This window comes from Panthera pardus, unplaced genomic scaffold (assembly GCF_024362965.1).
Source record: "Panthera pardus isolate Hobbes unplaced genomic scaffold, ASM2436296v1 HiC_scaffold_1, whole genome shotgun sequence".
Classification (NCBI taxonomy): Eukaryota; Metazoa; Chordata; class Mammalia; order Carnivora; family Felidae; genus Panthera; species Panthera pardus.
This window is the reverse complement of record NW_026526654.1, coordinates 11,345,831-11,372,879: the sequence shown is the minus strand read 5'-3', so window position 1 is coordinate 11,372,879 and position 27,049 is coordinate 11,345,831. Positions and strand designations below refer to the sequence as shown.

Genomic DNA, 27,049 nt, shown 5'->3' with positions numbered 1-27,049 from the left:
AATGCTTGCTTCCCCCAAGATGCAGATGTTGAAGCCCAGACCCCGCCCCTCCCCGTGTGACAGCCTTTGGAGGTCTGGGGGTGGGGTCCTCATGATGGGATCAGTGCCCTTACGAGAAAAGAGAGACCAGAGCTCGCTCCTTCCACCGTATGAGGACACAGTGAGAAGGTGCCGTCTGCAAGGCAGGAAGGGGCCCAACCAGAAATCGGATCTGGCCCCCCCGGACCTCTGGCATCCAGCCCCCACGGCTGCGAGAGTTTAAGGGTCTGAGACGAGCGGCCCCAGCTGGCTGAGATACTCCCATTGTTTTTTTAAGTTTATTTATTTATTTTGAGAAAGGGAGAGACAGAGAGAGAGAAAATCACAAGCAGGCTCCGCATCACCAGCATAAAGCCCAACTCCAGGCTTGAACCCACGAATCATGAGATCATGACCCGAGCCGAAGTCAAGTCAGACGGTTAACCGACTAAGCCACCCAGGCGCCCTGAAAGACAAGTACCTTAAGCTCACAGCCACCTCCCAGGAGCCCCGGCAAGGGGCCCACCAGCAGTGAAAATAAAGTCTAAATCAACACAGACTCCACACCAAGGGTCTTCCTATAATCCTTTTTAATAATACGCGCACTCATTCGGCTGCACCCACGTCGAAGCAGGGATTCCTGATTGCGTAGAAGCTAACATGTCCAGAATCATCGTGATACCTCAGGACACAAGTACCAAATGGTAGGATCCAGGAGGCACTGATGTCTGAGAACAACATAAAAGTGGTGCGGGGGCCACACCGGGTGCCCTCCAAAGCCCGGCCACGGCCTCCGGCAAGGCCAGGTTGTTAGGGAAGAGGCAGCAGGGGACAGCGGTCTCTGGGCATCTCGGCTCAGAAGAGTGGTTTCTGCAAGGGATTCGCTTGTCCCCCGACCTCCCGGCACAGTGACACAGACCAAGGGACCATTCCCAGCGGCTGCAAAACCACCAGCTGGCGTTGGCCCCGGGACCTCCTCCTGGTGTGCGGCCCCACTAAGGAACACGCTGGGCTCTCCACCCACCCTCCGACCGCGCTGGTCATCCCCTGGCCGATCGTGTACCCCGGGGCTCGGCGCCCCCATGCATCAGGCACAGCACCCAGATGGGGTCTGTCTGGGCGTCTTATAACTGGTGATGTCCACGGTCTGCGGTGGCCCCTGGGCTCTGTGCCGCGAGATCACAGGCACCACCAGGTCGAACAAGGTTTCAAACAGCAGGTCCACGTTGTACCCGGTTTTTGCACTGGTCTCAAAGCACATCTGCTCAGCGGCCGGCACATCCTTCTCGTCCAGCATTTTGTACTTCAGGATCTTTCTATACAACGCCACCGCGTCCTCTGGCTGCACCTGCTTGGGTGCTTTGGGTGCTTCGCCGCCACGCCCAGCCACCCCAGGGCCCCTCCCGTCCTTCTCCTGGTCCTCTGCAGCCGGCTCCTCGACGAGGTCCACCTTGTTCCCCACGATGGCAAAGAGGCAGTCAGTGCTGGCTGTGTCCGTCAGGCCCAGGAACCTGTCCTCCAGCTCCAGCAGACTCTGCGGGTGGTTGACGTCGTAGATGAGGATGACCGCGGTCGCTCCCCGGCAGTACATGGAACCCAGGCCATGGAACTGCTCCCGCCCTGGCAGGAAGAGGAAAAGAGACAGGCAGGTTATCTCTTGTCCGAGGTCGGCAACCCCAGAGGGACGATGGGAGCCGTACCCCGAATGCAGGTGCGGCTGGAGCTGGGCCTGATGGAGACACTGGCGTGCACAAAGAAATGAGCATCCCTAGAAGCGCCCGGGTGGCTCAGTCGGTTGAGCATCCGACCTCGGCTCAGGTCAGGATCTCGCGATTCGTGAGTTCGAGCCCCGCCTCGGGCTCTGTGCTGATGGCGAAGAGCCTGGAGCCTGTGTCGGATTCTGTGTCTCCCTCTCTCTCTGCCCCTCCCCTGCTCATGCTCTGTCTCTCTCTCTCTCTCTCTCTCTCTCTCTCTGTCTGTCAAAAATAAATAAACACTAAAAAATAAAATAAAAAGAAGTGAGTGTCCAGGCCCTCAGGGACCCGGGGGCACCACCCCCTGCTCTGGAACGACAGCTGTTGGACAGGCTGTTACAGGAAGCCTGGTCTCCAAGGGAAGCTTTGAATTTTACTGCATGCATTTTTTTTTTAAGTTTGTTTATTTTGAGACAGACAGACACAGCATGAGCAGGGGAGGGGCAGAGAGAGAGGGAGAGAGATTGAGAATCCCAAGCAGGCTCCACACTGTCAGTGCAGAGCCCGAGGCGGGGCTCAATCCCGCGAGCTGTGAGATCAGGACCTGAGTTAGATCGAAAGCGAGCCCCCCAGGCGCCCCTGCATGCATTTAAATCCAGTATTCAGAGAAAGGGTCATGGGCTCACACTACCTGGTAGAAAGGGATCCCTGACAAAAAAGAAAGGAAGAACTTTTGGCCCCGGGGGGTCTCAGGAGCATGGGCTGAAGGCAGGTTGTTACCTACACACGTATATTCACATAAAGCACATGTCCTCTGCCGATAAACCACTGTTTTCATTCAGCTAAATGACCAAAGCAACACAACCAATTGCCACCCCAATCCCCAGTTATTCTGAAATGGCCTTGACTGCCTCACTTTAAGTTCCGGGTGGAGAGCAGCCTGCTGAGAAAGACGGTGTGAACCTACACCTGACAGCTGACTTCCCCTTGCACAGAGCCAGACCCAAAGCCAGGGCGCCCCTCTTGTCCAGCAAGGCCCCACATGTCCCCCCAAAATGATCCGGAGGGGGAGGGGCGGAGAAGGTGCCGCCCAGGCCCGGTCTGGCAGGGGCTGGAGGGACGTGTCCCGCCCTGCAAAGATGCTGAAGGTCAAAGAGATGTGCCAGAAAGCAAGTTTCCCAGGGCTGCCTGCTGACCAGCGGCGTGTGCTCTGGAATCCAGCACCCACAGAACAGCCTTCCTGCCCGTGAGCATCAGCACGACGTAGCCCTGACACAGATCATCTCATCACAAGTTCCCGTGAAACGACGCCCCGTGCCAACAGGCAGAAACTCAGCTGTGCTCTCCCGTCGCTTTCTGGACCCACCCTGGGAGACGATGGTCAAGAAGTCTTTAAAAACCAATTTTAAAACTGGCAACAGCAGGCATTAGTTAAAAAGAAAAGAGAGGGGCGCCTGGGTGGCTCAGTCGGTTGAGCGTCCGACTTTAGCTCAGGTCATGATCTTGTGGTCTGTGAGTTCAAGCCCCGCGTCAGGCTCTGGGCTGACAGCTCAGAGCCTGGTGCCTGCTTCGGATCCTGTGTCTCCCTCTCTCTCTCTCTCTGCCCTCTCCCGCTCATGCTGTCTCTCTCTGTCTCTCAAAAATAAATAAACACTAAGAAAAATTAAAAAAAAAAGGGGGGGTACCTGGCTGGCTCAGTCGGCTAAGCGTCTGACTTCAGTTCATGATCTCACGGTTCGTGAGTTCAAGCTCCGAATCGGGCTTTGTGCTGACAGCTCGGAGCCTGGAGCCTGCTTCGGATTCTGTGTCTCCCTGTCTCTCTGCCCCTCCCCTGCTTGCACGCTGTCTCTCTCTCTCAAAAATCAACAAACATTTTTAAAAATGTATAAACAGGGGCGCCTGGGTGGCTTAGTCGGTTGAGTGTCCGACTTCAGCTCAGGTCACAATCTCGCGGTCCGTGAGTTCAAGCCCCGTGTCGGGCTCTGGGCTGATGGCTCAGAGCCTGGAGCCTCTTTCAGATTCTGTGTCTCCCTCTCTCTCTGCCCCTCCCCCATTCATGCTCTGTCTCTCTCTGTCTCAAAAATAAATAAATGTTAAAAAAAAATTTTTTTTAATGTATAAACAAAGAAGAAAAGAAAGATATGCTTCCCCACCATCACCACTGACTAGGACTCTCCTTTCAGACACTAATCATCTAGAACGATCCGGGCATCGTGAGATCTTCCAACAGGAGAGGTGACCAGCCCGACATGCCAGAGCCCACAAGGCCAAGGAGGGGAGAGTGAAGGGGCATTCCAGTTATCCCGGGGGGACCGTCTGTCTGTCTGTTACGCACTTCACTGGGGACAAAAAGGCAACTGTGTTTGAGCCCAGGCCGAAAATACTTTTCCTTTCCAGACAAAAATGTCTGATTTGCCTTTAAAAAACTAAAAAAGTAAACAATACGGACACACCAAGAAAAAACTCAGAGTAATGAAGGAAGTAAGAATGGAAGAATCCCAAACGTTAGCCTGAAAGGAGAGGAGACGAGAGCTGCTGTTCTGATCACCCAACCACTCGCCCAGGAGCCAACGCAGACACAGAGTGTGGCGGCCTGGCAACCAAAGAATTTTCGAGTGAGCGGTTTCTGTACCCGAAATCCTTACATTCTGGCTTAGACACAATCCACGGCGGGTAGGCGGTCACAAGAGTGCGGTGCCCACACAGGCACGGGGTAGTCGCACCGGGAACAGAGGTTCTGAATTTAGCCCTGGCCCAGTGCCAGCGGGAGCCCCGGCATTTCCGGCATCCAGACACAGCAACGATAAAGGGGTGGCTCCCTAAGACTCGGCCTTTGAGAACTGGCTCTGTGAGCCTCGCACGGTGTTTGAACTCCAGACCTCGTAAGTTTTCTGCAGGTCTGTGAACGCAGCTGGGCTGTGAGGTCAGGCTCCCGTTAACACATGGGAAACACCTGCTCCAGGCCTATGTGGGCGGCGGGACCCAGCAGCGCACAAGCTCCCCTCCCGTGGCCACCAGGCGGGTGTCTCTCTCTCTCTCCCTCTCTCTCTCTCTCTCTCTCTCCCACTTGCCCCAGCCTGTGTCCCTACGCCAGCTCCACAGCCGAGGCTCTGGGAAGTCCGGGAGTTTCCTCTATTTGGCTCACACTGAGGAACTAACAGCCCTGTGGCCTGATTCTGGGGACGCCTGGGAAGCGGCTGACCTGTGCCAGCCAAGGGGGGTGCGGGTCAGCGAGGGCCAAACCGCAGGCCAGGTGGGAAGCCAGGCTGCAGGCTTGGACTGGCCCCGCCAGACCGCCTGCCAGCCAGCTGGAGGCAGGAGTCCGGGGAGGGGCCCAGCCTCCTACGCCTCCAGGAAGCGGCCGGGGCTGCCCCTGCCATGGGGGTCCGCAGGGGCTGGGGGCCGGGAGCGCGTGTGATTGTCCAGGAATCCTGGCTTGTCCGTGAAGCAAATCACTCCCATTCGCCCACATACTCACATAATGTAGACCCTTTCTTTTTTAAGGCTGAATAATCTCCCATTGTACGCACAGACACGTGTTCTTTATGCATTCATCTGTCAAAGGACATTTGGGGTGTTTCCATTCCTTAGGGACTGTGAATAATGCTGCAGGGAACACAGAAGGGCCACAAGCCAGTCACGGGACAAATACCGGTTGGTGGACTCCAAGTAGGGGTCGGTGGCAGCCAGGACCTGGGGGCAGGGGACAGGGGGAGGGGCAGTGACCGGGAGAAAGCGGGGTCGGCATGAGGACAGTGGACACAGCCACGAGGTCCTCCCAGCAACCGCACAAAGGGGGCCTCCCCCTCCCCCCATTTTACAGAGGGAGAAACTGAGACCAGAGAGCACAGCAAGGGGCCCACGCACGCAGGAGCCGGGAGCCCAGGTACGGGGCAGTCTGTGGTCTAACCAGCCGTGGGAGAGCGTGGCTCCAAGCACAGACTATCCGCACTCACAGCCCCACAGTATGACCCTGGGCAAGTAGCTGGGCCTCTGTTCCGATCGCTGGAACGCGGGCAGTCCCACCAGCGGGCGGCCGTGCAAGAGGACATAACCGGGACAGGAACCACCTAGACATGCACCTGCTCCCGCCAAGCCCCGCGTCGGTGCTGCTTAAATAGACGGAGGGTCAGAGCCCTGCCCACCCAAGGATAAACACCTTCCCAGGCCCCCGCATCCTGGTCTCTTCATCAGCATGTCTACAGACTGTCTCCGGGGCCTGTTGGCCACTCTGGCGGCCGACCAGTCCCCTACCCTGTCTTACTGACGAGCCTTACTTTCAGAGATGGCCTTCTCCCGTTCTGGGGCACCTCGTCCCGTGGCTGCCGCGTGGGATCAGCGGAGCTTTTCCGCCCACCAGCAGCCCCGGGGACACAAGTCGGCGAGCGGCCCGCAGGGATCCCGAGCAGCCTCTGGACCACAGGACACAAACTGCTCTATTGCTTTCGCTTTTATTTGCAGCCGTCCTGGGGCCAGGTGACCGCCCACCCTTTTTACCCTGAACACAGTCTCGTTCTTGCTTCCGCGGTCGGAAGCAACTGAACGCATGGTGTGGCCGTCAGAAATCATGCTGCGACGCGGGCTGCACGTTTGAAACATGTGCATGTACTGCTTCATTAATTCCAAAATGATAGTGATGCTCGGGCCCCTCACCCCAGAGCCCATAAAACAGGATGTGACGGGGTGGGGGGGGGGGGGTTGGTACCAATATCCTGTCAGAAGCTCCCTGGCACATGTGACGTGCAGCCAGAGGTGACAGTCAAGTAAAAGCCAGTCACTAACATGTGAGAATCAGAAAGCTGTTTCTTTTCTCTTTTTCTTTTTTTTTTTTTTAGTTTATTTATTTGTCCTGAACGGATTGTGAGTGTGGTTGGAGAATGGCCCGTGGAAACAGCTACCCCCAGGAATGTTCACAAAAGCACAGACGTTTAAAGCTCTTCTGGTGCAATGAGAAAAAGGAAGCATGTGTCCTCCCGGGCTGAGAAGAGGGCCTGGCCGTCTGGGGCCAGCGCCGGGCGCAGCTGCCTCTACAGTATACACGCACCGAAGACCCAAGGACACTTCATCCAGGGACGCACTGTCCACGCAGAGGCTCCAGTCTGCCACCCCCGCAATACCTGTGTGTGGTTACCTTGGCCACAGGCTGTGGTGTCCAGTTACGTGGTCCAATGTCAGTGTACATGTTGCCATGAAGGTATTTTTTGAGATCTGCAATCAACTGACTTTAAGTAGATCGCCTTCCGTGACTTGGGTGGGCCTTACCCAATCAGTTGAAGGCCTTAAGAGCAAAGACCGAAAGTTCCTGGAGAAAAAAGAATCTGGGGGCTCCTGGGTGGCTCAGTCGGTGAAGCATCTGACTCTGGATTTCGGCTGAGGCCATGATCTCACGGTTCGTGGGATCAGTCCCCGCGACAGGCTCTGCCCAGACAGCATGGAGCCTCTTTGGGATTCTCTCTCTCCCTCTCTCTGCCCCTCCCTCGCTCGCTCTGTCTCTCTCTCAAAATAAATAAACTTAAAAAAGTAAAAAGGAATTCTCTCGGCTCACTGGCCGCTTGTCCACAGGAAAAGGGGAAGTGTCCTGAGAGGGGTTCCCAGCAGTGGCGAGGGTCGCCGTGACCCAAACGGCTCACCTCTTTGCTGAGGACGGTCCGCCCCGCTCCCGGGCCCCACCACCTCCCTCGCTACACGTAGACCCAGCAGGGGAGCCCCTGTGCTGCCTGTGAGACAGAGTGGACACCCACAAACACACCAGCCTCCCTGCCTGGGTTTCAACACCCGAACAGTAAACACGGGAAAGACAGGGTTTCCAAAGTCGGGATCCAGAACACCTTCATCCAGGACGGGGATGCAACCGGGAATTGCAAGCCGCCCAGCGTGTGGCAGCCATAGGACTCGGTCCACGGAGGCCACGGGGCCACGGGCCGAGGCCTCGCCTCTCACAGAGGCCAGGAGTCACAGACGGAACCAAAGCACACCCACGTGCGGGGGCCTCTCCCGCCCCCTCCACGCACAGGAGAAAAACTGGGCATCTGTGCCCTGCAGTGACCCACGGCGGAGAAGCGGACGGGAGGGCTCCGATGGCAATGACTGCACGTGCCCCAGCCCACGCACATGGAGCGTCCCCAGCAAGGTCAGCAAATCTGCCGGCTTCCTGAAAACACATCCCGCAGCTGAGCCCGAGCGGACGCTGCTCTGGGAAGGACCTCGGGCCTCTGATCTGATCGACCGGAGAAAGAGCGCGCACCCCGGTCCGGCTGCCCGTCTTGCTGGAGAAACTCGAGAAAGAAGAGGGGGTAACCGCCGAGACACTAACGCTTATCCACCTGGAGGCACCACGAGGGAAGCGGTACCGACACCTGTCATCAGAAGCACACGTGACCCATCCGAAGAGGGTCAGGTCAGGGGACGGAGACCCTTTGAGTGGGGGGCTGCTTTGGCCACGTGTTCTTCGGGCCCTTATGCGACAACACGGGGTGTTAACCCCCAGCAGCAACACTGTCACGGCACCTACCTCTGTGGGCACTGCACACAGCCTGCACATGCTCGGTCACCTTGCGGGCACCGCACGCGGGCCGGGGCCACGGCCATCAGGGTCCAGAGGCCCCGCTCCCAGGAGCCAGCTCCAAATCCTACACGAGCATGGCTCAGGGGGAGGCTCAGGGCTCGAGAAAAGAATGCCAGTGTTTCAAAATCTAGAAGAAACAACGGGGTGGTTTCTGTCATCCTCTTATCAGAAAGCGAGCAACCCCAAAGAGGCCAGGTAAGCACAAAAAGTGAAACACCGGCATCTGAAGAACTGGCTTCCCTGGGGGACAGACGCTCCCTCCCAGCCAGGAGGCAGTGTGGACGGGTGGGAATGAACCGTCTACTGTTCTCAGACAGACGGGACCACCGCGCACTGTCCGTCCAGGCCCTTCCACGGGCAGGGCGAAGCCCGGTCTCGCTCACACGTCTGCTCACAGAACCTCCCAGAAACTGCAGGGAAAGACCCGAGCCAATAGCCATCAGCTGGACATCAAAGAGTAGGAATTTAAAAGGAAAAAAACCCCACTCCATATTAATGGGGTTTTTTTCTGCCAGAAGGAAGAATTAAAAGCCCAACACCAAGTAATAAATTACACCAACAAAAGAAGGGATTAAATAGCATTTTAAAGACAAAGACCCGAGCCTGTTACAGGAGGCGTTTTCATCTTGCCCAAACCCACAATGATTTCCAACTAATAGAATAACAACATATGGGGCATAGGAAGGGTGTTTCAGAAAAATGAATTTGTTTACACACGTTGTGCTTTTACCCAAACCCGCACGCGTGTCATTTCTGTTGTTTCTGTTTGATAATTTGAAGACAACCAAAAACAGCGAACGTGTCATATGCCCAAGTGAACCAAATAATTAATTGCACCTAAATTAATCCTCTGTCTGTGACTCACCAACTGGGCTTTCTGAAATAACTACTAAGGTTATATAATAATAACTAGAGCTTAATTCTCAAATTACCTCACTCTCCTCCGACAGGAGTGTACTAAAAATAATTCAGTAATAAAACCAAGTAATTCAAATAAAGATATGATCTTTAGCAATCTAATATTACGAAAAAGAGGCAATTCCAAAGAAAATACACTTACGTAACAGATTTAGCTTTTAATAAAAACCTCTCACATACCAACATATTTAATCCAATCTCTTTTACCTCCAACAGATATTCTGTTGTCCTGTGATAATTAACTCTTAGAGTGAGATTAACAAAGAAAAATTCAATTATTGGGGCACCTGGGTGGCTCAGTCAGTTAGGCGGCCGACTTCGGCTCAGGTCATGATCTCGCGGTCCGTGAGTTCTAGCCCCGCGTCGGGCTCTGTGCTGACAGCTCAGAGCCTGGAGCCTGCTTCGGATTCTGTGTCTCCCTCTCTCTGACCCTCCCCTGTTCATGCTCTGTCTCTCCCTGTCTCAAAAATAAATAAACGTTAAAAAAAAAAATTAAAAAAAAAAAAAAGAAAAAAGAAAAATTCAATTATTTGCTAAATTCTCTAGTTATTAAAGCAGGGGACTAAAATCATTGCAGATTTTTAAAAATTTTTTTTTAACATTTTATTTTTGAGACAGAGAGAGACAGAGCATGAATGGGGGAGGGTCAGAGAGAGAGGTAGACACAGAATCTGAAACAGGCTCCAGGCTTCGAGCTGTCAGCACAGAGCCCGACGCAGGGCTCGAACTCATGGACCGCGAGATTATGACCTGTGCCGAAGTCGGACGCTCAACCGACTGAGCCACCCAGGCGCCCCCATTTCAGATTTTTTAAAGCAAGTTTTAACTTGTTTCAAAGTCGAGACTCAACTGCAAACAGCGTATGAAGAAAACTCTTTAACTTTATAGAGAGCTTTCTCGAAATATCAAGTTATCTAGAATAGCCTCTTATCTAGAGTAGCCCATTCAGTAAATACCCCAGTTATGTCTAACAGCTCTGCGATCCAGAACAACGTTTTATTCTTCTCCGTAATATAAAGTCCTCTGAGAAATACACAGCAGAGAACAATTGCTTTTCTGTTAATTCCATCCCGAGGGAAGCACATTAAACCTTTTCTGAGCAATTCTAAGGAATCCAGATAGATGTTTACAGCTAGATGTTTACAACCTCTAGCTATCCCTTGCTCAACAGATTGGGTATGTTCTCACAGAAGTCCCTGGAAAGTACATTATTCATTGACAGATACCGTAAACCAGAAATGCCTTCTGCGGGTGGCGGGTCAACCTGGGAGTTCCTGGAAATTATTTCACCCATGGAACGGTGCAAAAGCCCTTTGAAATCAATCACATTGAAATATTTTGTTAGAGCTCGTTTAATATTTAAATAGAATATTATAGTGTACATAAACGTAAAACTTCTAAATAATTACTTAGAACAGTCAAATTCATAGAGACAGAACACAGAAGGGGGGCCACCAGGGCCAGAGGGAGGGGGCCTGGGGCTGGTGTTTAATGGGTACTGAGCTTCAGCCGGGAAGAGGAGAATGTTCTGGAGATGATGGTGGCTGCACAACAATGGGAATGTACTCAGTGCCACCAAGCTATACACTTGATTAAAGTGATAAATTCTGTTCTGTGTATTTTACCACAATAGAAAAATTGTCTGGGGCACCTGGGTGGCTCAGTCAGTTAAGCGTCTGACTTTGGCTCAGGTCATGATCTCAAGGTTTGTTGAGTTTGAGCCCTGCGTCAGGCTCTGTGCTAACATCTCAGAGCCTGGAGCCTGCTTTGGATTCTGTGCCTCCCTCTCTCTCTGCCCCTCCCCTGCTCATGCTCTGTCTCTTTCTCTTTCAAAAATAACTAAACATTAAAAAAAAGTTTTAAGAAAAATTGTCTATACTTAGAGAAAGAGAGAGGATAGGCAGAAAGAGCATAGGTAGATGACAGAGATGGACAGAGACATAGAACTGTACGTAAAACAAAGCGCCTACTAAGAACACCGGAAAACCCAAATGGCCGAATCCCTGCCTGTCTGTACCTTCACAGCTCATTTCTACAGTAGCTGCAGCAAACACAAAGTAATTCTTGTCCACCTGGAACAAGAATCACCTGGTGATGTGGTTTACATGCAGATTCTGAATCAAGAGGTTCGGTGGGGCCTGGATTCTGCTGGATTCTTCCAGCCCACAGACCTCCCTCTGGGAAGCAAGACTGTAAAACCTTGAGGGATCCAGGGCAGCTCTCATCAACCCAGGACCAGATACAGTTTTAACCCAACGATGCAACTCAAACCTGCATTTGCCATTTCTACACTCCACCCCTCCAGTGCCTTCTCCTGAGACTCTGCACCCGGTCCTAGTTCCCCAGGGGGAGGGGGAGAGGGCTGCAGGGGGTTCAACCCAGGAAAGCTGAAAGGCACCACTCACCAGGTGTTAGAGCTTCACTCTTGAGCAGCAGGGACCTGGGCTACGAGGTAACCAACCAGAGTTTATCAGATTAGAAAAAATTCGGTTTGGAATGTGCTTCCGCAGCTGCTGTGGAAAAGGTGCAGAGCTAAGCAAGTAGGTCAACACGCTTTGAAAAGTGGGAACAAAGTGTCCTCAGATGCTCTACAATTGCAGGGGACCACACTGCTACTTCACAAGGCCCTGTGATAGGTGAATCACACACTGTTCCCAGCTACTCATAACGCAAGATCCTCACAGCAGAAGAGTTCCAGTTAGGATAGAGGGTGCCGGGGAGGCCCAGTTGGCTGAGAGTCCGACTCTTGATTTTGGCTCAAGTCGTGATCTCGCAGTTGTGGGTTTGAGCCCTGCATCAGGCTCTGCGTTGACAGCGAGGAGCCTGCTTGGGATTTTCCTCTCTCTGCCCCTCCCCCTGCTCATGTGCACATGCACTCTCTCAAAATAAATAAATAAACTTAAAAAGGTAAGTTCTAGTTATGATATAAACTCAGGAAGCATTTAAAACATCCTCCACTCAGTCTGGCTTCTTGTGGTTTAGGAGAACTGCTTCCTCTGTGCTCCATTATTGACACAGGGGCCTCAGTGTCCTGACCAGTGTCCTTGATTCTGCTAACCAAGTCTCACTCCCTCTGAGAACTGCTGTGAGAGCAGTTCAAACTTCGATTGAGATTCACTCCAAGTGCAGGCAGAACATCTTGTGCACGCGCAGGCATGCACACATACACCTACATGCATGCACGCACATGTGCCCACACGTGCACGCATGCACATGCATGCATATACACGTGTGCACATGTACACCTACGTGCACACACGCACATGCACATATGCACTGCACACACTTACACGTGTGCACACACACGCATGCATGCACATAGACACGTACACCTACGTGCGTGCACACACACAAGCATGTGCACATACACACGTGCACACACATGCGTGCATACACACGTGCATGCACACATACACGTACACCTACATGCACTCACACGCATGTACCCACACATGCACACACGGGCACTTTGTTCTCCTCACTATCTGGGTGTCCACTTCACAGATCTGGAAGCAGAGGCCCAGAGCGCTCACACAGCTGCTCAAGGGCCCCCAAGAAGTCAGCTGCTCCTAACACCAGCAGCAGAATGACTGGTCTGTGTAAGAAAATGCCAGGCAGTAAGGGTTTGAGCGGCAAGGGCAGGCCTCTAAATTCTGTTAGGAAAAGCATTAGGATATTTGGTCAAGCACTTTTTTAAGCAATTTCTACTCTGAAACATGTTAAAAGGCAATTTTCAAGGAAGGGCAAAATCATGACTCCCAAACAGATTAAAAAAAAAAAAAGTAAACAGAAACAAAACAGATGAACATATGCGGGGGGCAGGGAGCAAGGCAGGTGAACCATAAGAGACTCTTAAACACAGAGAACAGACTGAGAGTTGCTGGAGGGAGCTGGTGGGGGATGGGCTAGAAGGGTGATGGGCACTGAGGAGGGCACCTGCTGGCATGCGCACTGGGTGTCATATGTAAGACATGATCACTGGGTTCTCCTCCGGAAGCCAATACTACATGGTATGTTAACTAACTTGGATTTAAATAAAAATTTGGGGGGACAAGTAAATATAGGGGTGCCTGGCTGGCTCAGTTGGTGGAGCATGCGACTCTTGACCTCGGGGTCATAAGTTCAGGCCCACGTTGGGCATTAGAACTTACTTTTAAAAAGAAAAAGTCAATATACGTTTGGGATCTTTATTTAGTTCGTTGAATTTAGTAAATATACGTTCAGGATCTTTATTTCTTTACTTAGTTATTTAGTTCACTTAATAAGGGAGGCAGACAGAGGTCTTGAAGACGCCAAGAAGACAGTCGTGTAAGGACGCACAATGGGAACACTGCGTAACACAGGATGCACGTTAAAGAAAGACACAGAGGATGAGGCAGTTAATGTGCAAAGGAGGCAGAACTCTCTTTTCCACGGGGGACAAGCCACCACACCCTCAAGTCCAAACCGGGGCTGATCAGTGCCGTTCCACCAACCCACCCTTTCCTTCAAGCACAAAGTTGTCAGCCACCATCCCTCTCCACGACTCAGCTCCCAGGAGGAAAGACCACCACGGTCACTGCTAGCCCCCGAGCAGGTGCGCAGTGTTGACTGGGTGTGTGAATGGACGGTTCACACCAACCGAGTGTTCAGCCTGGGACACAGAATGAGAGGGAGCTTGGCGGTGGCCACACCGGACTCCTCGAGCTCGGACGAGCACAGAACTGAGAGTCAGCACAAAGTTGGGGGGATAACAAAACCCTCACCACCACCACCCCCCCAAGAACAAGTACAAAGCAATATGTGAAAAGGGCCCAGTAAGAGACTATAAAATAAGCCCTTTAATGTTAAGAAAAGGGCCTCTTTACATCCACCATTCTTCATGTTTAAGCAATTAATGATTACCATACCTGGACTTTGGCCAAAATTGTTACCATTTTTTTAATTCTTTATTCCTATTGGATAATCTGACTCCGTGGAAACAGTGATAGTCTGGTCTTCAGCTGAAGCTGGAAGTCAACATATGGCAAAATACATGAAAATTAAATGTCCAACTCAAACCACACCCATCAGTAATCCCAAAAGTCATTCCTTAGCCTGTCAGAGAAAAGCCACTAGAAAGGTGCAGGGAAAGACCTGGCCACCTGCCCCCCGCCCCCTTTACACAGGTTGAGCATTCTTACTCTGCACCAGGGAAAGGAAGGACCCACCGTGTGCCCCCCCTCCCATCCACAATCCTCATTAAGCTTCAGAATAACCCTGTAAACCAGGTTCTCTACCACAATTTTAGGACAAGGTCACTGAAACTCAGAGACAGAAAGGACAAATCCTCATTAAAAAGCATCCCAACTGATTCAGCTAAAAAATAAATAAAAATCTGCTGAGTCCGCCAGCGCGGCTGTGCGTGGAAAGGTGGGCACGGCTAAGTCTGTTCAGGTGGGACGCGTCACTCCAAGAAACGCCACAAGACGACGGCTTTCCACAAGACGCGCGGTCACACATCGGCCTTCTGTTTCTGAGCAAAAACTCCACCTCCAGCGAGGGCACAGGAAGGCACTGACGCGTGCGGGGCACAGCCCTGGGTGGCTTCCCGGCACACAGGCTCTTCTGGACCCAGGGAGTTTGCCAACAGGACGGGATGACCTTCAGTGCCACAAACCACAGGGCGTGCTTGTCCTGCTCTGGGACCCAGACACGGAGACCTGGACGGTCACCAAGAGAGGCTGACGGGCCCACGGTGCCCAGCAGGCGTCCCACCGGCCCTTCTCGAACAAGATTGCCCAGAAACAGCACCGCTGAGTCAGGGGAGTGACAGATTCGGGACCTCTGTCTCAAGGACAGATCGAACGCTATACTGCCTACCGGCTCGGTACAAATGAGAGTGCCATCTCAGACATGAAAACAGGTGTACGAGGTTCGGGAGATTCCCCGTGGGAAAGAGTGGATGACAGGCCTGCTGATGCACGAATCCTGTCCTGAGACCCGTGGCCCAAAGGCTGGAAAATTTTTTTTTAACGTTTATTTATTTTTGAGAGACAGAGCACGAGTGGGGGGAGGGGCAGAGAAAGAGGGAGACAGAATAAGAAGCAGACCAGGCTCTGAGCTGTCAGCACAGAGCCCGCCATGGGGCCTGAACCCACAAACCGTGAGATCATGACCTGAGCTGAAGTCGGGCACTTAACCGACTGAGCACCCCCCTACCCGGCGGCCCCGGAGATATGTTTATCCTAACACTGCTGGGTGCAACACCGCGTCCACATTCACAGGCACGCTGGCACATCGTCACGTCGTGTGTAGGCACAGACTGCGCCTCGCACAGAGCACTTCACAAGGTCACTGTCCCTTTAGACTAGATGTCGTTTCAGTGAAGGACACACAAGGCTGGGTGACCAACTGCAGAAACCCTGGGCAGTTTGCCCAGCCCAGCCACTTCTGGGCTTTGTGTAGACTGACCCAGGTTGTGACCCTGTGGTTAACACACACACAGAGCTGGGAACGACCTTGGAGTATACAGTAAGTGCTACACACAGAGCTGGGAATGGCCCTAGCGTATACAGCAAGCGTTACACACACAGAGCTGGGAATGGCCCTGGCGTATACAGCAAGCGTTACACACACAGCTGGGAACGGCCCTGGCATATACAGTAAGCGTTACACACAGAGCTGGGAATGGCCCTGGCGTATACAGCAAGCGTTACACACACAGAGCTGGGAACAGCCCTGGCGTATACAGCAAGCATTACACACATGGCTGGGAACGGCCCTGGCGTATACAGTAAGCGCTACACACACAGAGCTGGGAACGGCCCTGGCATATACAGCAAGCGCTACACACACAGCTGGGAACGGCCCTGGCATATACAGCAAGCACTACACACGCAGAGCTGGGAATGGCCCTGGCGTATACAGTAAGCGCTACACACACAGAACTGGGAATGGCCCTGGCGTATACAGTAAGCGCTACACACACAGCTGGGAACGGCCCTGGCGTATACAGTAAGCGCTACACACACAGCTGGGAACGGCCCTGGCGTATATAGTAAGCGCTACATAAGCAGCAATTATTTGGCCACAATCTGTGATGGTGCCTCATCTCAGGGAGGCTGGTGACACGGGGTCCCTGAAGGGCCCATGGTAGCTCATGGGCCAACACAGTGTCAAAATCATGCCATTCGATCTGTTCTTTATTCCTGAACGTTTACTTTCAAATACAGGCATGCGTTTCTGGTATAACCTGAACAAAAAGGCTTCCTGTAGGAGGTGTAACTGTTACTCTACCCCAGGATGGATTCTTGACGCCTGTAAAGGCTGTTAATTAATGAAATTAAGAACTTTCGAAGAATATATAGGAAAGGGGCGCCTGGGTGGCTCAGTCATTTAAGCGTCCGACTCTTGATCTGGGCTCAGGCCATAATCTCACAGCTCGGAGGTTCGAGCCCCACGTCGGGCTCTGCATTGACAACGCGGAGCCTGCTTGGGATTCTCTCTCTCCCTCCCTCTCTGCCCCTCCCCTGCTCACTCTTGATCTCTCTCCCTCTCTCAAAATAAGTAAATAAACTTTAAAAAAAAAATAAGCCTTACTAAAAAATAAAACAAAACCAGGACAATTTTGCCAAAAACCAAAGCTATTATCTATACAAAATTTGTTGCCAATGTTTAAACTACAAAGCCAGAAGCTTTTAAAATTCAAGGGGGGGGGGGGACATCCCAGGTTTGCCTAAATAGCATATTAAGTATGAAAGAGCATTTATAGGTATAACTTAAAGAACAGGACAAGTTAAAAGTCCCAAGTCAATGTTGGTGCAAACGCAACAGAAATTAAGTCTTCCCAGGGTGCCTGGGTGCTCTGTCGGTTAAGCATCCGACTCGGCTCAGATCACGATCTCAAGGTTCGTGAGTTCGAGCCCTGTGTCAGGCTCTGTGCTGACAGCTGGGAGCCTGGAGCCTACTTTGGATTCTGTCTCCCTCTCTCTCCACCCTTCTCCTGCTCACACTCTCTCTCTCAAAAAAAAAAAAAACATAAACATAAATTTTTTTTTTTTTTTAAAGAACCACGTCTTCCCAGAGTCACTGTTTGGGACTGACAACGGACGAGAATTATGTGTCAATATTCTGCATCTTCACTTTCAGCACCTGAAAACAGAAGCCACCTCTTTCTGACACCATGGTGTCTGATGTGACACCGGCTGTCATTCTGATTTGTTTTCCCCTCCGGCTGCTTCCAAGATTTCTTCCCTTGGTGGCCCCTTGTCACCCCACTCCCCTCCTCTCCTTCCAGAACTCTGACGGCACAGTGTTGGCTCTCCAGGACTTCGGGTCCCTGACGCTCTGCTCACTTCCCCCAGCTGCTGTCTGTAGTACAGCTTGGGTGCTGTGTGCTGCCCTGTCTTCTAGCTCGCGGCTCCTTCCTCTCTCCCCTCCGCTGGGCTGCTGAGTCCATCCACTAAGCTTCTTATCTGGGTTATCGCATTTTTTTTCAGTTCAGAAATTGCCATTTGGGTCTCCTTTAAATCTGTTTCTGCTGAGGCTCTCTGTTTTTGTTTCCTGGGTTTAAGGGCTCCGGATTGTTCCCCGAAGTATGCTTAGGACGGCCACCTTAAAGTCCTTGTTGGTCACTGCACCATCTATGTGAGCTCTGGACTGGCATCCAGTGATTGTTGCTTTCGACTCTGCTACAGATCTTCCGGGTGCTTGTACAAAGAGCGGCTCTTGTATTGAAAACTGGACATTTCTGTCTTATGCTATGAGATACTGGGTCTCACTTAAATCTCCCGTTTGAGCTGGATCCTTCACCCCAGCAGTGGGGGACCAGGGGGCGGGGGGGGGGGGCCGGGACTGGGGCCGGTGGAGGCAGAAGTCCAGACTCCCCATGCAGCCTCCACCGGCACACGGTGGGGAGGGCTCCTCAGCAGCTGGTGGGGACATGAGCCCGGCTCCTACCTTGATGATGGGGATGGGGGTGCCCCGGTTTTTCTGAGTGTTTGACTGGAGTACAACAGTTATTGTTGAAAAGGTCTGCCTCACTAGGCTACCCCTTTCCTGATCCTTTGGTGGAAGAACAGGCTTTTAATTTTGTTTTGTTTTGTCTGTGCCCTTTGGCATTTCTGGGTTGCTGGCTTCTTCAGCTCCAAGTTTGGGATAAATGAGGCAAAAAGAGAACCCAGGGAGCCTACCACTGTGTTACTCTGTGGACCCAGAAATCCCGAGCTGGCCTGCCTTCTCTCCACCTTTGAAATGAATGCTGGTTGGGGTGCCTGGGTAGCTCAGTTGGTTAAGCATCTGACTTCGGCTCAGCTCATGATCTCACAGTTCGTGGGTTTGAGCCCCGCGTCGGGCTCTGTGCTGACAGCTTGGAGCCTGGAGCCTGCTTCAGATTCTGTGTGTCTGTGTGTGTCTCTCTCTCTGCCCTGCCCCCCTTGCATTCTGTCTCTGTTTCTCACTCAAAAATAAATAAACATTAAAAAAAATTAAGAAATGAATGCTGGGATCTTCCTCGGCCAGCGGGCACAGGACAGCAGGACCGGGAAAATCTGTCAGCAGGTGACAAAGCCATTCCTCTAAGAATGGACGGCCCTTTAGGGCACCTGGGTGGCTCAGTCGGTTGAGTGTCCGACTTCAGCTCAGGTCACGATCTCACGGTTCGTGAGTTCGAGCCCCGCGTCAGGCTCTGGGCTGATGGCTCAGAGCCTGGAGCCTGCTTCCGATTCTGTGTCTCCCTCTCTCTCTGCCCCTCCCCCATTCATGCTCTGTCTCTCTCTGTCTCAAAAATAAATAAACATTAAAAAAAATTAAAAAAAAAAAAAAAGAATGAACGGCCCTTTAAACTTGTGTGTCTGTACACATGTGGGCAACTGTGTGTAAGATTTCTTCTTCACAGAAAGGGAAGTTATGTGAAGTCCCGACAAAGCAAGAGGACAGGCAAGTCCGAGTTGAAATGATAAAGCCTGGAATTATCTTCCAGAGATGCTAGATGCGATCAGGCTTAGTTAACGAGCATGGTTGACCTGAATTAGTTAAATTCTCCTGAATGGACACCACACTAACCAGCCGAAAATACCTCTCCCACCCCCAGAGTCCTCGGCGCCCCCTCCAGGCGGACTCTGGGCTGACTCCCAGCGCGCGCACTGCTCACAGGCTCGCTTTGTGCTCTGGAGTCACTCAGCACAATGGCGCTTTGTCTGCCCTGCTGAACCCGGGGTCGGCTCCCTTCCACCTGTCTTAGTACCCACATTCATATTCAGGCCACTGTTTCTGATCGAGAAAACACAGGCATTCTGCGCAAGAGGCCGTGCACACGGAGGGCGCCCACTCAAAGTGCACGGTAGCGGTATAGACGCGGATCCACCTCCAAAGATACGGGCTCCCCCACAACACAGGCTTTGCAGGTGTGACTTCCGGATCTCGAATGTAAACTAAGATTATTTTTCCAAGAGCTATTTTTTATCAGGGCCCACGTGGAGCTCACCTCCGACCCCACCCGCATCCCCATCTAGCCCCGAGAAGGACCCACAGGGAAGCGTGGCCGCGGCTTGAGTGGAACTGATCAGGGTTCCCTCAATCGCCGCGAAATGCGCGACTCTGTGGGGAGTCTCTGCAACCAGAGAAAAGACTTTTAGAGAAGCAGTCTGCGCTCAAGGTGACAGAAACGGGGGGTTAGCCTAGTTTCTGCAGGGGGGGGGGGGGGCGGGGGGGGGGGCGGGGGGGTAAGCACTTTCGTCTCTCGGTGCCACATGGTGTCTATTGCAACAACGGGGCTCTACCAGGACAGTGTGAGAGCATGTTGTGTGCCAATAAAACTTTATTCATGATGACCAGGGAGGGCCCAGTCGGTCTGCTCATCCACAGGAAGCGGATGTAGCTCCCCAGATGCTGTCCCGGCACACAAATACCAATTGTTGGGCAGAGGGTATCAGGACCACCAAAACCACTCAGCAGGCGGGAATAGGTAAGAGATTCAGCTGAGATCTGAGTCCTCCACCGTGGGTTCCACATTCTGCACAGGCTGTGCACCTGCTCTGCACCGATCCCTTGAGGCTGTCCAAACCGCATGGCCCTCACAGGCCAGTCCAAGGTATCAAGGATGAGCAACGGTGCGGTCCCTGTCCCAGAGACCACCCTCGGGCTCATCCACGGCACCACCATCTTTTCCAACCTGAACCCACCTCACTTGGGACAAGCATCCCTGCCACAGTTCCCCGGATGTAGGAGCAGCTGCCTAAATGTGGGGGTAGGGGGCCGTGGCTTCTACCCAGAGTGGAAGGAAAATGACGGGGGCTCACGGTCCTCAAGGAGGGCGCACTCACCTGGCATCCTCACTGTGTGCCACCCCATCCTTCAGACCGGGCCGAGGCCCTGGGCTCTGCACAGGCAGCCAAGACCTCTGAGCTAACGTCATAGGCACCATGACTTCATAACCCAGGACAGCAACATCTTCTCCTGGGCTGCACTGAAGCTATTCGAGAGAAAGTTCTTTTTTTTTTTTTTAATGTTTTTATGTATTTTTGAGACAAAGAGAAAGCACTAGCTGGGGAGGGGCAGAGAGAGAGAGAGGGAGACAGAATCCAAAGCAGGCTCCAGGCTCTGCACTGACAGCCAAGAGCCCGATGCAGGGCTCAAACTCACAAACCTTGAGATCATGACCTGAGCCAAAGTCAGACCCTTAGCCAACTGAGCCACCCAGGCGCCCCTCGAGAGAATGATCTTAAAACCAACTGCCACCCTGGGATGCAAGGGTAGTCCAATCAATGGGACATGTCCCGTTAATAAAATGAAAGAGAAGAATCAGATGATCATCTCCATAGACGTAGCAAAGGCACTCGACAAAACTCAACATTCATTCATGATAAAAATCATTAACAAAATTAGGCACAGAAAGAACACATCGCAACATGCCAGAGGCCATCCACAACAAGCCCACAGCTAACATCACACTCTGCGCTGACAGGTTGAAAGCTTATTTTCTAAGATCAGGAACAAGACAAGGCTGTCTACTCTCACCCCTCCTATTCACCACAGTTCAGGAAGTGCCAGCCAGTGCAATTAGGCAAGAAAAAGAAATAGGAAGTATCAGAACGGTAAAGAAAGAAGTAAAATTGCCTCAGTTTGCATGTGACTTAATTTTATAAAGAGAAAATCCTAAAGACTCAACCAGAAAAACTGTGAGATCCAGTCAATGAATACAATACATAAAATTAACATACAAAAATCAGTAGCATTTCCATAGACTAATTTCTGAAAAAGAAATAAACTGATCCCACTTACAATAGCATCAAAAACAATAAAATAGGGGCAGCCAGGTGGCTCAGTCAGTTAAGCATCTGACTCCTAATTTCGGCTCAGGTCGTGATCCCAGGGTTTGGGCTGTGTAGACAGCACAGAGCCTGCTTGAGATTCTCTCTCTTCATCTCTCTGTCCCTCTCCCGCTTGCACATGCACTCACTCTCAATCTCTCTCTTTCTCCCAAAATACATAAAAACTTAAAGAAAAAAGACTTTATTCTCTTTATGTTTATTTACTTTGAGAGAGATAGAGGGAGAGAGAGTAGGGGAGGGGCAGAGAGATAGAGGGTGAGCTATGGCCTGACTCAGGGCTTGAACACATGAACCATGAGATCACGACCTGAGCCAAAACCAAGAGTTGGACACTGAACTGACTGAGCCACCCAGGTGCCCCTTAAAAAAAAAAAAAAAGACTTAAAAAAAAACAATAAAATCCTTAGGAATAAATTTAATGCCATGAAAGATCTCTGGGATGAAAACTACAAGACATTGATGAAAGAAATTGAAGGAGACACAAATAAATGGAAAGGCACTCTGTGTTCATGGGCTGGAAGAATTAATATTGTTAAAATGTCACTATTACCGAAAGTCACCTTTGGATTCAATGCTATCGCTGTCAAGATTCCAATGACATTTTTTTATAGAAGTAGGAAAAACACTCAAATTTATCAGGAACCACAAAAGATCCCAATTAGCCAAGGAAACCCAGAGAAAAAAGAACAAAGCAGTCACACTATATAGTATGAAGCTATCGTCATAACACCAACTGCTCGGAATCCCCGTCTCTCTGAGCTCTCCATTTAGTGCAGAATTATTTACTGGGGGCCCACTCAAGCCGCTCTTGTCCCTCGGTGACATGCTTGCCAGTGGTAATCGTGGCCAGAAGCGCGCAGCACTGGATAGCTGTTTACTCATTAAACACGAACACTGTGCTTCCTCATTCCAGATGCTGTTCAAGCACTTTGCCAATATTAACCTATTGATTCCTAACAACGCATTAGGCGGGTGCTACAACTGTCCCCATTTATAGATGAGGAAAAGGAGGTGGAGAGAGAGGAGAGCCACCAAATCACACGCGTGGTCAGGGGCTGCGGCCGGCAGAGGATGACAGCCTCCCTCCCTGGCAAAGAAGTCCTAGCCCCTGGGGCCTGTGACTATGTTCAGTTACATGGCCGGGGGGGTGGGGGGGGGTGGGGGGGGTGGGGGGGGTGGGGGGTGGTCAAGGTTGCTAACCAGCTGAGAGATTGGCTGGATGAACCCAGGGTAAATCACGGGGGTCCTTTAAATGTGGGAGGGGGCACGACAGTCAGGGTCCCAGCGAGGATGACAGACACCACTGGCCTTGGGAGTGGAAGATGAGGAATTTGGGGGGGAGGGGGCAGGCTCCAGGAGCTGGAAAAGGGGGAGGGGACAGACCCTCCCCCAAGGCCTCCCGAGAGGAGCGCGGATTGCAGACACCTGGGTTCCAGCCCGGTGAGACCCAGGTAGGACTTCTGAGCCTTGTACTCTAAGACACTAAGTGGGTGGCACTTGTCGGAGCAGCAGTAAAATCCTAGAGCAGACTCGGTGCCGTGACAAAGTGGCTGCTGTGACAAAGCTGGCGGGGCTCCGGATCCGGGCAGCGGCAGAGGCTGGAAGAAGTCAAGACGGCAGAGCCCGCATCGCCTGGCACAGACCCGCAGGGACACGGCTACTGCCAGCCCCACTGGGGAGGCCTCGGAGAGGCAGGGAGGGTAGAGAACACCCGTGTCATCTGTGGAGGCCACGCAAGCCGGCAGGAGGAAACGTGGACGGTAAGCGTGTGAGCAGTGGGAGCTCAGATGGAAATGGGAGCTGCTCCCCGGAGGTGGAGGAAAGGGGACTAGGTGCTCTGTCTTCCCAGGACAGAGGGTGGGGGTGCAAAAGTGAGCCGCATGGCCCCCCTCCAGGGACTACAGCCTTGAGGGAGGAATAAATGAGGGGCGTCTAGCCTTCCCGGGCCCTGCGGGTGCAGTTTATTTGGGGCGCACCGGTCGCTTCCCCATCTTGTTGTGTTTTCTTCAAGACAATAACCAGATGTGAAATGATGCCACTCATTTCCTTGTGCCCCACCTCCTCCTCTGGGGTTGAAGGCCCGCGGAAGCAGCGGCCCCAGGCCTGTAGCAGGGGCCAGGTTTACATTTGCTGAATGACGGGCGACGTCTTTTCAGACTGCTCAGACGGGGCAAAGAAATGACGGAGAGGAGAGTGGTGGCGGTTCTGCGGGGGCGCCTCTCGTCTCCGGGCAACCGCCCTCTGCTCCCAGGACTCACCCAACCTTCGCAGTGAAAGCCTCACCTCTGTCTGCCCGACCAGGCAAGCGTCAGAGTGAGGAAGGGCCAAGGCGATGCATGCAGGGCGCCTGGACAGGACCAAAGTCTGGACCTTTCTCAGCTTCGGCCGGTCTCCACTGCCCCGTCCCTAACCTGGAAGTGATCTTTCCCTCTCCGAAGGCCTCTTGTGTCACTGAGTAAGATGACCTATTCACCGGCCTCGCGCATCTCCCCTCCCCTCTCCAGCTGCAAGCCGCCAGGTGCTTCGCTGTCGGAAAGAACGAGAGTGAGATTCTCCGAGCCCAACTCTCAGCCTTACCCTCGGGTGTCCTGATACCCCGCACACCCCACACTTCCACCCCGCCCGCCTCCTGTGACCAAGGGCACCCTTCAGCCAGCCTCCAGTGGGTCCTTATCCTCTGCCTTGGTTACAAAAAGTAAAGTGAACAACTTTAACAAAGGACGTCTGTGGAATGGAGAGGAAGTTCAAGAACAAGGCAAGAGGAGGAAGAAAGTAGCCTCCCCTTCAGAATTCAACAAAGATAAAGGAAAGGTACCTGGACTCTACCCATGTGGGCATCTCCTTCCAAGTTGCCCATAACCCCACAGTGGCTGGGGTGCCAGGCACAGAGATGGCCCGTGTCACTGCTGAACGCCAGCCTCGGTCACCCTACGCCTGTGTACACAGGGCAGCAATGTGGACACGCGGCCCGGCCACCCCCACTGCCCCGGGAGGCTGACGGAGCTCACGCTGAGTTCCAGGAACAAGAAAGCGGCAGCCAGGAAATGAGTCGCCGCCCCCGGGAGCCCGACGGCACGTCTGGGACATGACATCTGCTGTCTTACAAAATCCCCCGGCGTTCAAGATTCCGGCTGCATCACGTCCTGGTCGCTGAAGAAAGTGGCCAGTCAAAATCACTTTGCTACTTCATACACCCTTGACGCCGGGAACGCCTGCTCGACACCAAAGGTCAGCTCCCGTCCCAGAGACCCCACGCCACACGGTTAGGGTCAGCCTCTGACAGCAGCCGCTACAGGGCTTCTCGGTGTGGGACCGCAACACCAGTCCCACGCTATCCTCTTGTACACCAATGACGACCAGTCAGCTGAAGGATCTGAGGGGCCAGCGGCACACCAGACAGACAAGTCACTTTCAACTGATCTGACTTCCAGAGTTTGTGTTTTGTCCCTACCAGCGCTTAGTGCTAGAAAGTCAGCCTAGGTAAACGACCTCGGAGCCTCCCTGCAGCCTGGAGCTGGAGAAGAGCAGGGACCGGGACATTCGTACCTGGGAGACTGTTCCCACAGCACAGTTGCAAATCGATTAGTCAGACATTAACCGCCAGAATACACAAGAAACAACAAGAAACAACTGCAGATGAAGGGGCGCCTGGTGACTCAGTCATTTGAGCCTCCGACTTCTGCTCAGGTCACGGTCTCGCGGTTCATGGGTTCGAGCCCTGCGTCGGGCTCTGTGCTGACAGCTCGGAGAGCTTGCCTCGGATTCTGTGTCTCCCTCTCTCTCTGCTCCTCCCCTCCTCATGCTCGCCCTCTCTCGCTCTCTCTCGCTCTCTCTCAAAAATAAACATTAAAAAAATTTCAAAGAGAAAACGCAGGATGGAGGGAGAAGGGTAGATGCACATGGGTTGACTTCATGAATTCCATTTTAAACACAAAACTAGTTCTAAGTTTGTTCACTTAGCAGAACGGTGCGCCCAAGCTACTAATTTAAGTTTTCTAGACAGGAGCTGCGGGTATATACTGATCACTTCTTCAAGTGCTGGCCTAAAAAAAAAGTCAGACCTCCAAATTTCAGGCTTCTAGAAGGTGCGCTCACTGAAAATTTGCCATCCTATTTACAGTTCCTTTACCTACTTCAAGCATTCTGTTCCTTTTCATGGAGAAGGAGATAAATTCTATCGTAATGGCTATTATAGCAATATATTATATATATCATAGCCACTACAGCAATAACTATAATTGCCAGTGAACTTTTGCAGGGCTAACAAACTGAAAGCCTAAATCAAGACCCCCATCCCTACTTTGGAAAAATCACAAACGCTACATGCACTAAAAAATAACTCATTACTTCTCTTAAAAATGCTTCTACAGAAAACTACCTCAAACCCCTCCATGGCAGATACCAGCTCATCCCAAGCACTGATATCAAGCAGATGATTCCCGTGGTGGGAAATGCAGATGTGCTCAGGACTCCCAGGAGAGACCTGAGCTCTGCCTGCTTCCTGCTCTCCCCCTCCCCAAACCCTGCAGGGAATGCTCGGTGGCTCAACTTCCTCTTTTATAAAGAAGGGGTAATTTACCAGCTTTGCTCAGGCCTCAAGGTTGTTATGGATATCACATGAGATCACGTTCATGAGAACCTGGTTACCATTGTTACCATTAGCAGGCTTAGCACAGGACCCTGGGGCTCAGGAGCCAGACGCCACCATAGGTTCAGGAGACAACAGGGGCTTCTCTCTTCGAAGCCCGGGGTGCTTTTAAGTCACCTATATTGTCCCTAAGACCTACCCAGTGGCTGAGCGGTTTCCCCGCCAGCAAAACAGAACAAGTAGTGACAGAGAAGGGCCAAGGGCGGCCTCGCACTGTGACTAGGGGTCTAACCCCCCCCCCCCCAGATGGGGTCACATGTCGTGCCAAGGCGGGACTCTGCACCGGAACCCTGCCCTGGGGACTCCTGCCCTAGGAGACCCCGGTCCTGGGGGATGCTTCTCTCCTACCGGAAGCACCTCTTCCGCAGAGCCCCGAGACAGTGGCCCCGGGGGGTGCCGGCGACCCTCACCTGCCGTGTCCCAGATGGAGATGTTGTAGGAGCGCCACTGCTTCAGGTAGAAAGCACCGCCCACCGTGCTGACCGTGTCCGTGAAGCGCCGCTCCATGTACCTCTGCAGCAGCGACGTCTTGCCCACATTCATGTCCCCCAAAAGCACGATCTTCCCGTCGGGCTTCCTCATCTTCCCGAAGGAAGGCCCCCGTCTCCTGCTCTCCGTGCCCGTCCGGCCCGTGTGCCCCGGGAGCCGCTGGAGCAGCTGGCCGCCGCCCCCAGATCGCTCGGACCCGGGACTCGCGAGGACCCGGACTCGCGGGAACCCGGACTCGCGGGGACCAGGGCTCGCGAGGACCCCGAACTTGCGGAGACCCGCCGGGGTCCTCCCGCTCAGACGCCTGGGAGGGCGAGAGAGGAGCCACGTGTCCGAGCCTGGACAGGAGCGGGGAACGCAACCAGGCGCCCACCTGAGGCTTCCAGACCGCTGCAGTGCGCACCCGTCTGGGTCCCCCCGGATCCCG

The 27,049-nt window shown here is 52.7% G+C and overlaps 1 protein-coding gene across 1 annotated transcript; it reads right to left on the bottom strand.

Annotated features, from left to right (window-relative positions):
• Positions 1–591: 591 nt before the first annotated feature.
• Positions 592–27,049, bottom strand: RAB20 (RAB20, member RAS oncogene family). Its single transcript, XM_019443907.2, has 2 exons — positions 26,544–27,049; positions 592–1,638 (listed from the first exon to the last, which is right to left on the bottom strand). The coding sequence occupies exons 1-2, from the start codon at positions 26,713–26,715 to the stop codon at positions 1,106–1,108; spliced, it is 705 nt and encodes a 234-aa protein (XP_019299452.2). The 5' UTR covers positions 26,716–27,049; the 3' UTR covers positions 592–1,105.

Excerpts from the sequence above, each read along its gene's own strand:
- RAB20 (XM_019443907.2), bottom strand. The coding sequence starts at position 26,715 with ATGAGGAAGCCCGACGGGAAGATCGTGCTTTTGGGGGACATGAATGTG. Across the intron at positions 1,639-26,543 it reads CTCCATCTGGGACACGGCAG|GGCGGGAGCAGTTCCATGGC; the intron begins GTGAGGGTCGCC and ends TCTTCCTGCCAG.